Here is a 17,029-nt window from a genome sequence, read left to right on the forward strand (position 1 = left end):
TTTAAAAGCCTAAAATGATGGTTTTACTTTGTAATTATCAGATGTGGCAAGCAGAAATTCCATTAAAAACGCTTTAAAGTGGCTCAAAAATAATCAAGTTTTGTTAATTTTAAAACAGTTCTATCCACTAAACTGCCAACAGTTTCTTTAAAAAAAAAAAGTATAGGACAGAAAAGACTTGGTAGGCTGTGCCCGAAGCTGACAGTAGTTTATCTGGGAGCTGAATTTTGTTTTTCAATTGAAGAAAAAATTTGAATACCTGTGAATCTGTTTCAAGGAAAAAGGATGTTCGATCGATGTCCAGAATCGAAAATGTCGGTTGTGTTAACAGTTCCGTCTCGCTTTCTCGAATGGCTAAAAGTGTCTGGTGGTTGAAGAATGACTTTCATCAAAGCTGATCCATGCCGAGAGCCAAAAGCTTGAAGATGGGATCATCCTTAAGATGAGTATTATTTTTGTCTTATTCATTATCAAATCTCAAATATGTTAAATTATATTAGAGGGCAAGTTATGTGGGCAAGTGAGCAGCATTATGTTCAAAATCATACCACAAAATCGTGACTGTACCAAAAAGAAAACGAGTTAACAGAGAATCAAATCTTTCAAATAAGTTGCTCTGTTAACGTAAATATTAGTTTTTTTTTCATTTGATACTGATAACATATTTTTACTACTCAATTATCTAACATGAATTGCATTGAGAGCTCAAACATCATGAAATCAAGTTAGGTTAGGATGTTAAGCAGAATTATAATGATCAGAAACTCATGGCATCTCTAATAATTTTTATCATAAATTATGCCATCTCACGGAGACAACTAATCATTCATAATAGATAAATCAGAAAAACACATCATTTGTATATCAAAAATATAATTGTATTAGGCAGTTCATAATAATTTCTTAAATATGGCATCAAACAAACTAGTTTAAACAATTCAACTTGAAATTGATTATTTACTTAATTACCATCAAACCGACTAGCAATTTGTATCTCTTTTTTCATGACTATATTATATAGAAAAAGGAATTGAAACGATTTTTTATTGAAATGTGTATGTATGGTCTTTCACAGAAAAAATGTAAAAAATGTAGGATAGGTATTACAAAATTGACACTCGTCAAAAGTGTTTCCTAATCATTTCACCCAAACCTCCAACCTGAATTTTTTTTTTGCAAGGATGCAGAGGTAACCTCGGTCCTAAAGCGCAATATTGATATTTTATCCCTTTCTCTCTTTTCCAAATCTATCTATTGACTACTAGGACTTGGCCGGCGCCGTTATTGATGTGTAAAGAGAGAGCATCAGTTTTGTTCATTGTGAATGTGCAGTCAATCCCAGACACCATTCTTTTGACCTCTGGACAAAATTGGTGGCCTCGGTCAATCACGGAGTAGCAACCATTGGCGATGTAGAACATGTTCTACTGAGCCACGCCAGCGCTCGTGGAATCTGAAATGTGTTGATAAATTTGAAATAACGATTTTTTTATGATTTGCTGTTTAATTTAATTGAATTGAAAGTGGAAATAAATAATAATGTAGAAATTCTGTATACAAAAATATTATAATACATTTCGGGTTCAATGATTCAAGGTGGATGTGAGTAGTCAATTAAGCTAAGCTAAGCTAAGCTAAAAAAAAGTATTGGACAGAAAAGTAGCAGAAATTGAAGGACGAGGATGTAGCCACCTAAAATACAGATTAGACGAAGTATAAGTTTGAAAAACAGATCAATATCATGACTGAAAAAAGTGTGCGCCTGCTGATGGGAGGTACCAAGCATAAAGAACAAGTTTATTTTACAAAAACCAATAAATTTTTTTTTCAATTTTTTTCATGAATTATCACTATTCATTTCCTTCATCGAAAGTATTTAGATCAAACGAATGGTTTTTGAGATACACCTATTCGTAACTGTCCCATTTCTAAAATAACTAAGCTTCTTCTTTTTTGTCAAGTCATGTATAACGGTCTGGTTAGAAAAGCGATTGATATATGCTTGGATTACCCATCCGTCACAACATTCCAATCTGATCAACTGACAACAGTTCCAGTGAACACTACAAGGAAAAAATTTGCATAGGTTTTTCAAACACAGGATCATGACAATTTTACTTTGTCCACGATCTAATATATTCTACCACGATTTAGTATTTTTATAGAAAAAATTACGAGATTCACCGGTTTAAGCATGAGTTGAAATCATTAATATCAAAATCAAGGCCGGATTAAAGGGGGGGCAAAAGGGGCTATTGCCCCGGGCCCCCCGGCTTAGGGGGCCCCCCGAGGGAAAAAAAGTTTGAACATTACTTTAATCATACTACTACGGGCCCCTAGAGTAAGCAGTGAAGGAGCTCTCCCACATTTTGCGAGCTGAGAATATCAAAATCTTCTGGACAAACACGAATTCGAAAAAAAATTAAGAAAAAATATGAGGCAATACTCCTCAAATTTTCAATTTTTATCGAAACATATCAGTTACGATATTCTGTTCAGAACAGGTAAAATAAAGAAAAAACATCTCATCTTTTTCATTACATTCAAACGTCTTGCCCAACAATAATGTTTGTTGTTATTTACGTTTCGTTTCCAAGTTATGGTTTACTGCACCAAAATAGCAGCTAATTTCGGTTTATGATAAACATTTCAGGATTTTACCCGGGCAGTATCCGGGTTAATACCGCGTATTATAATAATTTTCCACCTTTCAATCATTATTATTGAAATTTTCATTGGTTTATAAATTATAAACCTTTTTCCCTCCCTATTATTGAAAGTAAAATATTTAAAAAAAAACTGTAGTTGCTTTGATTGGACCAATCGACAGTACAAGGTTTCTTTATTGAATTTCCATCCTAGTTTCTGTCTTAGACTACATTTTCAACTGATTCAACCAAATTTTTATCATTGACTGAAGTCAATATCGTGAATTCAGTATATCATTTTCCAAATGATCATTCTCAACTTATCATAATCTGATAGTTGATTTTCTTAATATGAATTTTTCTATAATCTTTAGCTTATCTTTTTTTTCAGATTTAATTCATTGGGATTTTCAAGTCTTGTGTTGTTTATTCAGTTACTGAAGTGCAGTTTCATCATTTTTCTGAATTTTGAATATCCAGGATCTTTGTTTAAGGTACTAAACTCATTTGAATTCCTTATCTGATTGTTTCAATGATAACTTTGTTTTAAACATTCAATCTTTATTCTCAATTTTTTTTCACCGATCATTTTTGCACTTGTACCCCTTTGGCTTTGAAGGCATCGAACTTTCGTCACATTTAGAATAACAATGTGATAAAAAAATTTTATCTGATGAGAAAACATCAACATCTCAGGAAAAGATTTGTTTTTGTTTCAAAGGCAAAGAATTGAAATTAACATTTGGTGCAATTTCTGCTTTTGCTCTGATTGTAACTTTGTATCTTTCATTTTTTTTAATTTAATTCAAATTTGGTTCTCAAAACTTGATTTGAAATCATGATTTAGATTTGAAACACTGAATTTTGGTTCTGAATATAGCGTGATTTGAAGTTTTGAATTCTTAAACTCCTATATCTGTATCTCTATGGAAATTATTTATAATTATTTTGTTTATTTTTTTTTAATTTTGTTTTCTTTGTTTTAAATCTTCATAATGCTTCCTAATTGTCACTAGGTAAATATTTCTCGAATAAGCACACACCAAACGATCAATGATGTTATGAAAATCATTTATAATATCTATTCGGTCATTTTTTTTTTTTTAAATTAGAGAATTTTAGTTGATGAAAAGGTTTTAAAAAAAAAATGAGAATTAAATTTTGCATTTTGCAGCTTAAATCAGAGTTTTCATTTCTGAGAAATTTCTAAACTCTTCCCCAATGTTTGCACATGATTGATTACCAATTTTTATTTGAAGGTACCAGAAACTATGTTCTATTCAGATAACATGGCTATTTAAAGATAGTATACTGCACTCATCTCCAGTTTTTTTACACGTTTGAAAGGTTTTTGATTTTCTGGGTAGCATTTGAAAAAGAAAATCGAATTATAAGGGCCCCCCGAGAAAAATTGCCCCGGGCCCCCCGATGGCTTAATCCGACCCTGATCAATATGCACAATAATTAATTTTTATAAATTTGTTTTCAGAATATTCCAATTATTCGGTGATTCGGTGCGCGTACTCTGATTCACACAAAGAGAAGTAACGAGCTCAAAATATCACAAACATTAGTGTAATTGATTATGCTACGGGATATTCATACCATGCTGCATGGTAATTTTACTATTTCGATAATGCAAACTATGCTTGTTTTTATCATAACACATTCTATCTTTAAAATTGAACATTTTAATTTTACTATTGCACAATGTAGGAGAATTCTTGATTTCATTGACAATTTTAATATGAACGTAGTGGAAAATAACACATAGTAAAATTACCAGGCACGTAGTATTTTTACGAACAAAACATTATTGACTCAAAAATATTGTTGCGTTTTGTTCATTTTAACCACGGATTTAGTAATTTTAATATGCTTTTCTTTTGAGTGTACGAATTCTCTCTTCGTCGATTGTTACACGGAAAAGATTAGCTATTCATATAATGTGTTGCGATTACACCTTTAAAATAACTAATTTTTGTTTTGAAACCATCATAAATATCTTACGAAAGGTACTATGTATTTTTGTGATTTTTCTTCATTGTTTGACCTTTACTATGATTTCAGGGATTTGTCGATACAGTTGCTGCATTCGGATGTTTCCCTCAATCGGCCTTTACAGCGGTCGGAAGTAGAAATCGATCGTGCTAGAAACAGGCTGGAGATTGGAACATGGTTTATCGTTCTGATCTTCTGTTTCGGATATACTGTTCCAGAAAGTCGAAAGAATGCATCTGGAGGTACGAGATTTTCTAAAATGATGGCCAACCGCTTCCTAAATATTTTCATTTTCATTAAAGAGCTTGGTGCCTTCCCGCCCGATTAACATTTCCTATGATTAAAATGAAGCTCTGAAGAACAGAGCCTATTACTGCCGTTTCTGTTTAAAACCACTATTCGATAGGATGTGGTTTACAAAATTCTGCAGTTGATGCGCCGCAGCCACTCGTCTGTTTATTTGTTCTTAAAAAAATGGTTTAAGTACTTCACAACGAGCGCAGAAAATTTCCAAAAATAGAGAAAGGATTCAAAAGTTATGTGGTTATTCTGAAATTGGGGCACCACGGCAAAGGATCCCGAAAAAAAAATCCCCTATCCTCATAGTTAAACATCTTAAGAATTCCATGCAGCTCTCCTCATAATAGTTAGCTGGAGGTAAAAACCAAAAGATTTATTTATTCACATTGAACAGGTTTATTTTTAATATTTAATGTATTTATTTACATCAATTATTATTGCTGTTATTCATCACTATTTGGGCTCTTTGCAGGATGATTCCTGATCGGTCGAAAATCTGAATTTTGGTTTTTCAGTTTAACCACTTAAGCCTTAAATTCGAATACCAACTTTCAGTTAGTTCCTCGATTACAATTGACCAGCTTTCATAATATCTCAAAGTAGTTTGAATAAAAGCTATACAAATTCTCTTGAACTTCATTTAAAACCAACTACTTGCACCATTGTCATCTTAAATCAATCCGTTCCAAAGTTTGTTCTACACCCTCCCACAATTGATTTTTATCTTGATTGCTTCGAAATAGCTTATCCATTGTCAAAACATTGAACCTGGAGGTAGATCGATTCTCTCGGGATCAAAAATTCAGAATCGAACAGAGACACACAATTTAATATCATTAGGAGGTTGACTCCACATCGTCGGAGCAAAAACTTTCTCTTTCCCGAAAAATCGACCGAAACCAACTAGGTACAAATTCCCACAGTATGATGGCTCCGATGAAAGCTCTGTCCTGATTGATTTGACGAAAGTTTTTTATGTTTTCTCCTCCCTCAGGGATGATCAGATTGCAATTTTAGTCTTTTCTTTTCGGGTTCGGTTCGTCTAATTTGAGACTTTGTGCGGTATGACCCTATTGAATGTTTGCTTCAATTCTGAATTTTTTAAGATGGGTTGGGAATTTTGGGACAACAAACGAGAAAGTACTTGAAAATTGCTTTGGGAATTGATGGTAAAGTAAATGAATTTTCATTCCTATGAAATTAGAACCAAAATAGAAACGTTTGTTTTTTTTTTGGCTTTTAAGTGACTTTTATGACTGTTTATTTATAAGGTTTTTCCATAGAAAAAATTATTTACACTTCGAATATTTTGTCGATATGAAAAACTAATAAAATCATGCCCAGTTTCATAATTTGATCAAATATTTATGTTATCGAAAACTGACATTACTCATCGAGCTAGCAGATTTCCAGCTAATTAGAATTCCCTTTCATCCTCACTACCTAATCAAATCATTTCACCTGGTTCAGAATGTGTTACGATAGATAGCTCGGTTATTTAATATGAAAACCAGATGAACCGTGAAAAATAATTCCCTCTAACAACATGTCCATTCGATAGTGCTTCCGTTTCCTTTTTCTCGCTTCCCATTTGGAGAAATTTGAAAACCCGGGCAGCCATTTCGATGGTTATTGATGAGAGCAGCCAGGTTATTCAATACAAGCCAACAGAACTCATCAAGATACGGAAATGGCTGGCTGGAAAACAACAAAGTGCTCTTCATCTGCAGTTACCGACAGTGTTGTATGGCTTTCGTTGCTGTTCTGCTGTAAGTTCCAGTTCCAACATAACCTAGAACACGTCTCGTTTCGTTTCGGAATGTCGGATGTTTCAAATTCATCTGTCCACCCACACGCCAACTTCTTGTTCAATGGACATGGGCAAGTTTGCGTCTCATTTCAACCGGGTTGTTGGTCGATGATGAAGTAAGCTGGCATCTCTGGAGCCACCTTTAATACAAATTTCAGTCTCCATTGCAAAAGATGAGAACGAAACTGTCCAAAAAACATTCAAAATACTGATCCACTGATCCACTGACTGATTTTTTCTTATGGTTTTTGCCCAACAATTCAAGAATATAAAAAAATGGAAAAAAATATGTTTGTAACTTAATGATTATTTATTTTTAAATATTTCGACATTTAAGGTTTTTGTAATAAATCGTAACTTTATAAAATTGGTCCTAAACCTTAAAGGTGAGCTAAATTCGCTTTCATCGATGGTTATAATCTTTGATCTTGTTTAAGAGTCTGGTAGAGCAAACTTAGTTGATTTGGGCATAAAATAAACTTTTTTTGAGGGAGTCTTCCTTTTCTCAAAAAAGAAAGTTATTCTAAACTTAAATTCAAAGATTTTAACCTTTGATGAAAACAAATTAAACATTAATTAATTAATTAAATAACAGTAAGAGATTAAAATCCTCAGATTTCCCGATCAAATAGTCTTGATGCAAACTTGAACCAAATTAATGGTTTTAAAATAAAATTTGGCATTAAAAAACCGCAATATTAACCGTAGGCCGTAGGAACGGGAGGGGGGGTGGGGGTTTAGGGGTTAAACCCCTCATATGAGGGTCCAAAAAAATCAAGCAATATTATCTTCTCTAAACTTAAAATTTTACATTCATTATCAATTTTTGATGAACGACTAAAGTGAATCAAGAGTAACAATCTCGACTCAGAACTTAGGCAAAAACCACGAAATCTTATTCCAGGTCCACAATTTTACTACGGATTTTTGAAAATTTTCTAACTTGTTTATAGATATTTGAAGACTGTACTCAAAAAACGCTATCAAAAGTTGGTGTATAAATTTTCGGTACAATCCTAAGTCTCTTATATCAAATTTTCAATTAGATTAGACGGACTAAAGTGGCAATCAGGCCCGAATGTTTTTACTTACTGTTTTAAATTGCGTGATAACAATTATGTATTTTGCGTCCAAAAGAATTTTTTTAGCTAAGTTCATCCAAATAAACTGGTTTATGCGTTTCGATGAAGCAAAACTACTTTTCGACTTTTTTTTTCTTGATTTAAAATATTAATAATTAATAAATAAATAAATAAAGAATTCCTTAATTTTCCTGGATTTTGCCCAGATTTTGGGTGGTAAACTTTAAAAATCGAAAGCCCGGATTTTGCGAAGTTTTATGATAATATAGTCCGGATTTGCCTTACCCGGATAAGTGCGGATAAATATCTGGTGAGCTTGATTTTGAATGATTACCGATGTTCTTGATCAAATTTTTTTTATTCCAATTTGTTGCCTGTGACCGAGTTGTGTTCATCATTGGGACAAAATCCTGATTCGAATCTTCGTTTTGCATTTAAAACTAAAATTAGAATATTTTTTCATGTTCGAAACCAATCATTCCGAAATATTTAAAAAAAAAATGTTTAGAATAACAAACCCTTTTTAAATTTTTACTCGTTGTTATTATGTAGAATTGAAACTTTAAAAAGTTCCATAATGACGATTCAGAATGGAAATATCAGAGTTTCATCATTCTTAATTTTCATTCAGATTCACTTGTTGAATCACGAATAAATAATTGAAATTAAAATTAATATATAAAATCAAAGGTTCAGAATCCAAATAAGAGATTTCTGGTTGAGGATATTATTTATTCTGTTTAAAATTATTTAATTTTTTTCTTTGGAATTAAGATTCAGAAATCGATTTTAAATGAGGAATTCAAAACTTTTTTTCAGATTCAAAATGCAGAATTCAAATCCGGAATTAAAATTCAAAATTTCCCAAAACAAAATTCACTCAATACATGTGGAATCCACTCTCATAAAATAAGATCTAAACTCATTTTCAAAATTGTGTTCTTTGAAAAATCCAAATTTTGATTTTATTTCTTTATTGGATTTCATAATGGATGAAGTGAAATTTGGTATCTGAGGGTTTTTCGGGTCAGAGATGGTTTGTATAATAGTTTTGAGAATCTCTCTATTTATGGAAGGGGGTTCCCCTTACAAAATCAACTTTAAATGGGACACAAGCCGTACAATTTATAAAAATCGATTCACGAGCACGATGAAGTTAAGGGCGTGTAGATGAGATAAAACATTTATTACAATTAATTTGTTGATTTGAACCCCAAACAAGTTTTTCTTCCAAATGAAGCCTTTTACTTTTTAAAGCTTAAAAAAAACTAAACACTTTTAGGACTTATTTTCGAAGTAATGATCTTAAATGTTTATTTAACTATCAATTTAAAAGAACTTAAGCCTCTTAGTATTACTTTTTTTTAACTATTCTCTATGTATGCATTTTTCAAGCAAATATGTTGTAGGAAAAATATTGTCACCAAACCCTCCCCCCCCTCCACCATGAGGCAGTTCTTCCTACGACCCTGACCGCAATATTAGTTATTATTGTTTTTTCGCTTGCCCTAGTATGTACCATTAAAAAGCATAATTCAAACATTATGAATCTAATAATGAAACCTCATTCTTCAGAACTTTGTGCAGATTTTTAAGGTGAAGATGTTAAAAGCAAATATTTTTCATAATCGAATCAATCCCACAATGAAAATCCTGCGGATGATTTTCAGCTGAATTGTGTTTATAAATTAATTTTGCTTGGAAAATTGAAATCTGGAAATTTAATCGACAAGCAATTAAACACATCAAGGACGCGGAAAAATCTATGATGAGAAACACTAAAACTCGGCATTCTATATCTGAGATACCCCGGGAGTAAATTTTACAAATTTAGCATTTTTAAGTAACGGCAAATGTTTTGTTAAATTTTGTTGAATAATGCTTAACATTCAAATTCAGTTCATTCGAATTACACTCCGAAGTGTAGCACACTGTTGGCAAGCAAAAAAACGAGATATCTCGTATTTGGTCCGTAATATGTTAAGTTCATGATCTCTTAAATTCCCCAACAATTTATTTTGATTGTTGGGAAATTTAAGAGAACATGTTTTTCTTTAATATTTCTGCCATCCTCGTATAAATTTTCGATACAATCGTTTTTGTGACGTCACAAAAAAATCCAATATGGCTTTCGACACTACCTTATCTAAATAATCCTTGCTGGTTGCCCTCACGCTCCTTTATTTTAGCTCAAAATTAAGTATGACCGAGGTTCAAAACATAGTTCGATTCTATGAACTTAAAGTTTAGTACCTTTTTTCCTCCTTGCGATGGTTCATAACGGAGTTCGATCTGCGAACTCAATATTGATCCCTTTTTTTCCTTTGGCGAGAGAGCAAAGCTGAGTTCAACCTTATGAACTAAAAATTGAACTCTCTTTGTTGGACTGAAAATTCTTAGCGAGTTCAGTTCGAACCGGAACAGCAACCAACGAACACGACGCAAAATTTTGTCGTTCCGGAACAATAACCGGAAGACTATGAAGGAACTTCATAATGGATTGTCCACCGTGTCAGCGTAAAATTCTGTCAGTCATTGTCATCATATGGTAAGCCGCTTGGAATGTCCGGAAACTTTCGGATGTTATTTACTTCCAGGGAGAAGTACCATCCGAAAGTTTTCTTTGACCGGAAGTGTCAAAATTTTCCACCGCTCTGTAATTGCAATGCAATGAACCGGAACAGCAACATCCGGGTACAAAAAATTTCAACAATCCTTTAATTCCCTGAAAATAAACAACCCTCGAACAAAAAGGATAAATTTGAGTTCGGCTGTCGAACTTAAAGCATGGATATCGCAAAATCTGGACGCATTAAAAAGGGTCTATCTCGGAGCTATGTAAACGAAATAAAAATGTTTTTTAATCAAAATGTACGGTTTTTATTGCACTTCAATGGAAAAATAAGAAAAAAAAAGTATTCCGATGTTGTTTTGATGAAATTTCGAACTTTTCGTCGAGTACCACTCATCATAGTTTGGACACCCTATTCACTGACCTCAGCGGCCATTTTGTACCACAATCTCTTCATCTCTGTTGCATCCCGAGTCATCCCGAGCAGACTTTGATGCCCAAATCGATAGCAAACTGATACCAAAATGTGCTGTTAACAGCAAGCTGTGAGCACAATTTGCTGTTGATTTTTCTGCGACAGCAAAATTAGGCATAATTAAGGCATCGAAAATTTCGATTTGACAGCAAACTAAGACCAAATTTAAGTATCAACAGCAAACAGCAAGCATAATTTGGCATGAAATATTATTGATAGCAAAATTAGGCATAACTGAGGAGTCCAATTATTTTTATAATTTTTTTTACTAACCGCGCCTTAGATCGATGACATAGTGTGCGCGAAAAAATGTGAACGAGAACGCGGCTCGAATTGACCGCGTTCACCAATACGCATCGGTTCGCGCACACTCTGTCATTGGCCTTAGTAATCATAAGTAATTCATTTAAAGGGAAAATGGAAAACAAGATTGGAATGGTCACATTGTTGAATTATTGGTGAAAACAAAATTCCAGGTAAAAAATTTATGAGATTCATATTCAAATATTTTTCTCCAGTAACAAACAGTTGTTTTAAAAATTTATTTTTAAATTGGTTGTTTTACAATTTTGAATTATGAAGCGTTTTGCAGGGATCTCCACGCTTCTTCCATCCCTTGTTCCTGCATGTATATTTTGCATTTTCATCATATAGTTGGCCTGGCCGTAGAAGTATCTACAATGCATGTTCTGTGTATCAGATTCTTTGTTGTAAAGAAAAATGAAGAACGCAGTTTTTCATTTTCCAGGATGCACACGAAATTTGGTCAGAAGAAAAAGAAATCAAAATTCCGAGTACACGTTAACCTTGTGTACATGATACTTTCAACATGTACGTTTAACAATTTTATCAAAAATTTGAGCATCCGAACATATTTCCCAAATTGGGTACTCAGCTAGCATTGAGAAGTTAAATTTCCCAATTTGAGTATATTTGTTTGTGAGTGTAACAACGTAAACAAATTATGTGTATGTCGCAGAAATCGTTCCGAACGTTTGTTTTGATCATTTTTTACCCTGAATCTATCTGTTTTGTGCCAATTATTGCGTGAAAAACAATGGCTTTGGTTTCCGACTGGCCTGTGAATGTTTCCCGTTTGCAAATAAACCTACCAACCAACTCAAGCATCATGAAACATCTTTCCGGACTAGTAACGGAATGTGTTGGGAAGAGTTTCCGTAAACAGATCTGTGGCAACATCGGCAGGCAGTGGACTTTCGAGTTCTGGCTAATGTGGTACTCAGCTTCGGTCGATTGTGCAAGCAAGAAAATGTGACCTGTTGTAACGATACAATCGGAACCGCTGAAAAGTCCATGGGAATGTACTTCAATCATGTGCGTCGTATCTGAAGGTTTGGTTATAGCAAGTAACTTTTCTATTTTGTCTTTCAATAACTATTTAAAGTCAATGTTATTTTTACTTTTACAAAAATTGCAGGCATTGAAGTTCATTACGGAGTGCTTGTTTGGATTATTGTTCTTACAATGCTCTGCAATCTGGAGAACAAAATAGATTGCTTCGAATTTTCCGGAAAGAGACATCGTGGTACGCATTGAACAAGCTCTTTTGGGGATGACCGGAAAAAAATTGACCGAGCTAGACGTTTGTCAAGTGGAAACCGACCTTAAAAAGAGGAGTGACTTCTGTTCCAGCACATGCAACAGGATCTCAAAAGGAAGATTTTTCCCCAAGAACGGTGAAGGAAAACAATTTGAGCTTCAATTTTAAGGTAAACAAACAGCAGAATTTTTAAAATAACGCCAACTAGCAGTATGGTAAAAAGGAGCAAAACGAGAACACTAAGAAGGTATTATGATTATGTGAGTTTCTTATAGTGACCTTTTTAAATCACTAAAAAAGTCCATTTCGGATGCGACTAGAAATTGAAACAGTAAATCATAGCTAGTGGATTTTTTTTTAATATTTTGTGGGATCGAAAGAGAGGTAACTTTTCGATTGAAAAAAGTGACAATTTGGAACACAGAAAATTGTGCTTCATTCTTTTTATTTTAACAATAGCTACATTCGTTGTGAAGACGAATGCCTAATCCGCTCCGAGTGCTTATTAAGTCCTTATTTCCCCAATCTTATTTAAAATGTTCGGCTTTAATAAATTGCTTGTTAAATATGCTTAAAATGAGGTTCCAAGGCCAAAAGGGTATGAGTTAAAAAAATTGTTAGTTTTGAATGAATAATGCCAAACGATTTTTTTAGATTTTTTAAATTTTATTTTCATACTTCGAAGTTCGGACAATCATTTTACTAGAACTTTTTTCCAGAATTAATTCAACACCTTTTTATTTAAAGTAAAAAACCTGGCTCCGCAAATCGGGTTTAGTTTGAAAACACATTTTTTAGGCCTTCACAAAGACTAAAATCAACACTTTTGGAATTGAGTGAAAATTTCTATAGGTTTGTAATTATAACAGTGATAACAAATACATAAGTAGAGGAGCCAATATTTACAAAATATATTTCGAAGTTATTACTTAAAAACCTTTAGTAGACAAGTTTTGGCTTCAAAATGTTCTGATATTGAATATGTCATTTGCCTAAAAGTTCAGAAGATTTGTGAACTTCTATAAAAGTTGCTTATAAAATTAAAACCCCACATTCGTAAAAAAAATAACCGACATGATAAACGTTATACACGCTGCATAAGTAAAGGCGATTTTTATAAGGTTTAAATATTTATCTCGTATTATAGCTAGAGTATCTCCTTATGATTGCATAAATACAGGCGTTTTTTTTTTCAGGGGGGATTATGCATCCCAATACAGCTGATTTCAGTTTTTTTTACGGGATTTTCATCCCTTAGGTATAATTTTGCCATAAAAGTCTGCTCGGGTTTACTATAGAAGCGCCTTAGTGAAGACAATTCAAGCATTTTAGACTACGTTAAAAAAAATGTTTACTTTCGTGTACTTATATTTGCATGCGATATCTGTACAAAGGTTCTTAGATGATTAGTATAATTTCAAACGTTTACTGCCTGGGGATTCCCATCCCGAGTATACTTTTACGGTAAAACGCTATCACGAAATTTTTGCTATCACGCCTTAAGCATCAAATTTTCGCTCATTTTAATTGGCTATGGTGATACACAGCAAAAAATGAGAACCAAATTTTCATACGTGAACGTACTACGTCGTTTTTCAAAAGTTTGAGTTTGAAAGCTTATTGATGCCAAATTTTGCTATAAAAGAAATTTATTTGATGCCTTAAATTGGCATGATTATGCTTTCCAAGCTCTCAGAAATCGAGGTGTAATTGAACTCTCAGTTTTAGCAAAATTAGGCATCACTTTGCTAACCATGTATGAAAATTTGTGCTCTCATTTTTGCTGTGTACCACCTTATGTCAAGCAAAATGAGAGCAAGTTTGGCTCTCAGGGCGTGATAGCAAAATTTGCTATAATTTTGCCATAAAAGTCTGCTCGGGCATCCTACCATTCTTCTTCATCTTCTGATTAACAATTGCCCAAAATTTTTCGATAGGGCGGAATTGAGGGCAGTTGGGTGGGTTGATGTCCTTTCGACAAAATTCACCAGTTGGCCCGATACCACTGTAGTACCTCTACGCTCTAGTGGCAGCTAGCCAAATCTAGCGAAAACTTTGTGAGATCTAATGTAAGAAAAAAAAAACATTTTTCAGGCACTCCTCCTTGTACATTTCAGAGTCCATGGTCTTGTTTTTCACAAAAAACCGGGGTTTTTCATCCGCAGCTCCAAATATCTAGCCAGATCAAACACTTTTCTGCAAAGTTATTGGCAAAACCGAATTTGAACTTGATGGGGACATCACCCCGACCAGTGGCTTTGTAACATTTTTATTCAGGAAGCCTCCCAAAATCAGATTTCGCGATTTTTGAACCAGACCACATCGGGTTTTTGACGTGGGTGTCCAAAATTAATTTTCGTCTCGCAGCTTCTATCACGTGTAGCTTTTTTGAAACAAAACAAATCGTAATGAAATTTTCACCACTGATAGAAGAAATATTTCCGAACAAAGTACTGTCAAAAAATTCCAGATTCGACCACTAGGAGCGCCATGGTATAATAAACAGTGCGTCCAGATTGTGGATGATTCATGCTTAATGGTAACCCGAAGCGGTTCAAACCGTGTTGAGAAAGTATGGAGAACAGTGTAGGGGAACATGCCCTATTATGCGCCACCTAAGCGAATCGCTGATTTTCTATGTGGTCGGGATTCGACCAGACCGAACTGAACGCCTTCAGCATTTTTTCGTGTCACTTAAATATAATCTGCAAATATTTTCAACTGTATACGGAATTTGTGAAATTTATCAATCAGAATCAGTACTTTATAATCCAACCAGTACATTCCATTGAATTATTTATGTTTTTTCGGTTTTGCATTCGGATAACATGAGTTTCAAAATCTGCTGTTTTAATTTTTTCGAATGGCGTTCAGTTCGGTCTGGTCGAAGCCAGGCCATGTATGCCACGTACAAATTGTGTTGAAAATGGGTGTAATCGTTGAAGAAAAGTGTTTTCTACAAATGCCTATGGTTTTTTATTACTCAAATTGCTATAGTTGCTTCAAAAACTTGATTTTTAAAAACCATATTCAAAGCCACAGAATAAAACTGTGTTGCAAATACGCGCCGCTGTGTATTCAATACGCGCCTAGCAGCCGAACACACCCGAGAGTAGCCGAAGACCGAAAACACACCAATACTTACAGACACTTTAACTGAAAAGAAAATCAAAATGGTCTAATCTAAATTTAAAAATAAAAGGAAAAACAGATTTTTTTTGGCTGAATTTACACTCAAAATATAGTTTTAGACTTTTTGTTAATTTTTAATAAAATATTGCCATTTGGAAAAATTAATGCTATTTTCAGCCTACTACGATTGGCGCGTTATAACGAGCGCATGGGCCGTGATAGAACATACCCAAAGAAAGCATACCTTAGCGAGTTCAGTATGATTTTTTAGCATAAAATCATAGTTTAGATTCTCCTCTATCAATGTGTCAGAAAATATTGTCTTATTCGGTTTTCTCTGCTTGGTGACACCTTACTAAAAGTGTTTTAAAATTTAGATCGGAATGAAGAAAATCCTAAATTGTGAAATTATCACGACACAGGACCATTTTAAGGAAAAATTCATACTTGCCGTGACCACTCACAGCATTTAAAACAAACTGGTAATATTTTGCAGGCTTAAAATGTTTCAGATTCTTCAAAACAAGGGTGGCGCGTATTAGCCATATGGGGCGTTATATGAACTTTTCCTCTACTTTCGCAGATTCCCGAAACGCGATAGGAAACCTGGCCCTGCTGACCTTACAATGGACAATAAAATCAAGGATTACTATAAACGAACTTCAGACCCATCGGAAGCAGGAGCAGCCAAAAAGAGTACCAACCGGCTTAATCCGTAAAACCAAGGGCTCGAAAACCGTCCGACAAACTTCTTACCAAGAAATCGGGTTGTGTTATCATGGATGATGAAACCCAAATAAAACCCGACTATAAAGCTGTGCCTGGACCACAATTATGAAACATACCGAAGGGAAAGGTTATTGTGCAATATGGATATCCTCTAGAAATCACCCACCGCGAAACACTGAATAGCTAAACCGATCTTCGCGTTGACTGTCTAACTGCCGCGTCCTGACTGAGCTAATGGCTGCTTGTTTAGAGAGAACACGTGGTTGAACTCACTCACACAATGGTGCCCCGCACATGTCCCTTTCTCTCGGAAGAAAAAAAAAGGAAAAAATAGTTAAGCTAAAATTTAATTGTTAAACGAAATAAAAAAAGGGTGTAATGTGCACACCTGTTGCTCTTCTTATTTCACATTCTTGTCTTTAGTCAACAAGAAACTTCGAATTAATTAATTTTGCGTAAATATCTATATGATATTTGGATTTTCAGTCGATCATGCTCTAACTACAGTTTCTAACATTACTTTATTATATATATTTGTACTCACTCTTTGTGTCATTAATAGTAAGATCTGTTGTTCAATTAAACTTTAACGAGTTTTCAATATGTGGTTTTACTATTTATTGTTTCTCCTCTACTTTAAACTTCACAACGCGTGGAGTGAAAATGAATCATAGTCTCATAAACAATGCGCCATTATGTAGGCTACAGCGCAAGCACAA

The 17,029-nt window shown here is 33.9% G+C and overlaps 2 protein-coding genes across 2 annotated transcripts in view; one reads left to right on the top strand and one right to left on the bottom strand.

Annotated features, from left to right (window-relative positions):
* LOC129743206 (uncharacterized) overlaps nt 1-16,300 on the top strand; it is a 45,168-nt gene extending 28,868 nt beyond the window's left edge. The window contains exon 5 of the mRNA XM_055735182.1: nt 16,165-16,300. Coding sequence (XP_055591157.1) covers nt 16,165-16,300 — 136 coding nt within the window. The remainder of the gene's footprint in view (nt 1-16,164) is intronic.
* The window catches only part of LOC129740893 (neuropeptide Y receptor type 2), a 513,355-nt gene that overhangs the window by 231,968 nt on the left and 264,358 nt on the right, over nt 1-17,029 (bottom strand). The window lies entirely within an intron of this gene.

This window comes from Uranotaenia lowii, chromosome 2 (assembly GCF_029784155.1).
Source record: "Uranotaenia lowii strain MFRU-FL chromosome 2, ASM2978415v1, whole genome shotgun sequence".
NCBI classification, from domain to species: domain Eukaryota; kingdom Metazoa; phylum Arthropoda; class Insecta; order Diptera; family Culicidae; genus Uranotaenia; species Uranotaenia lowii.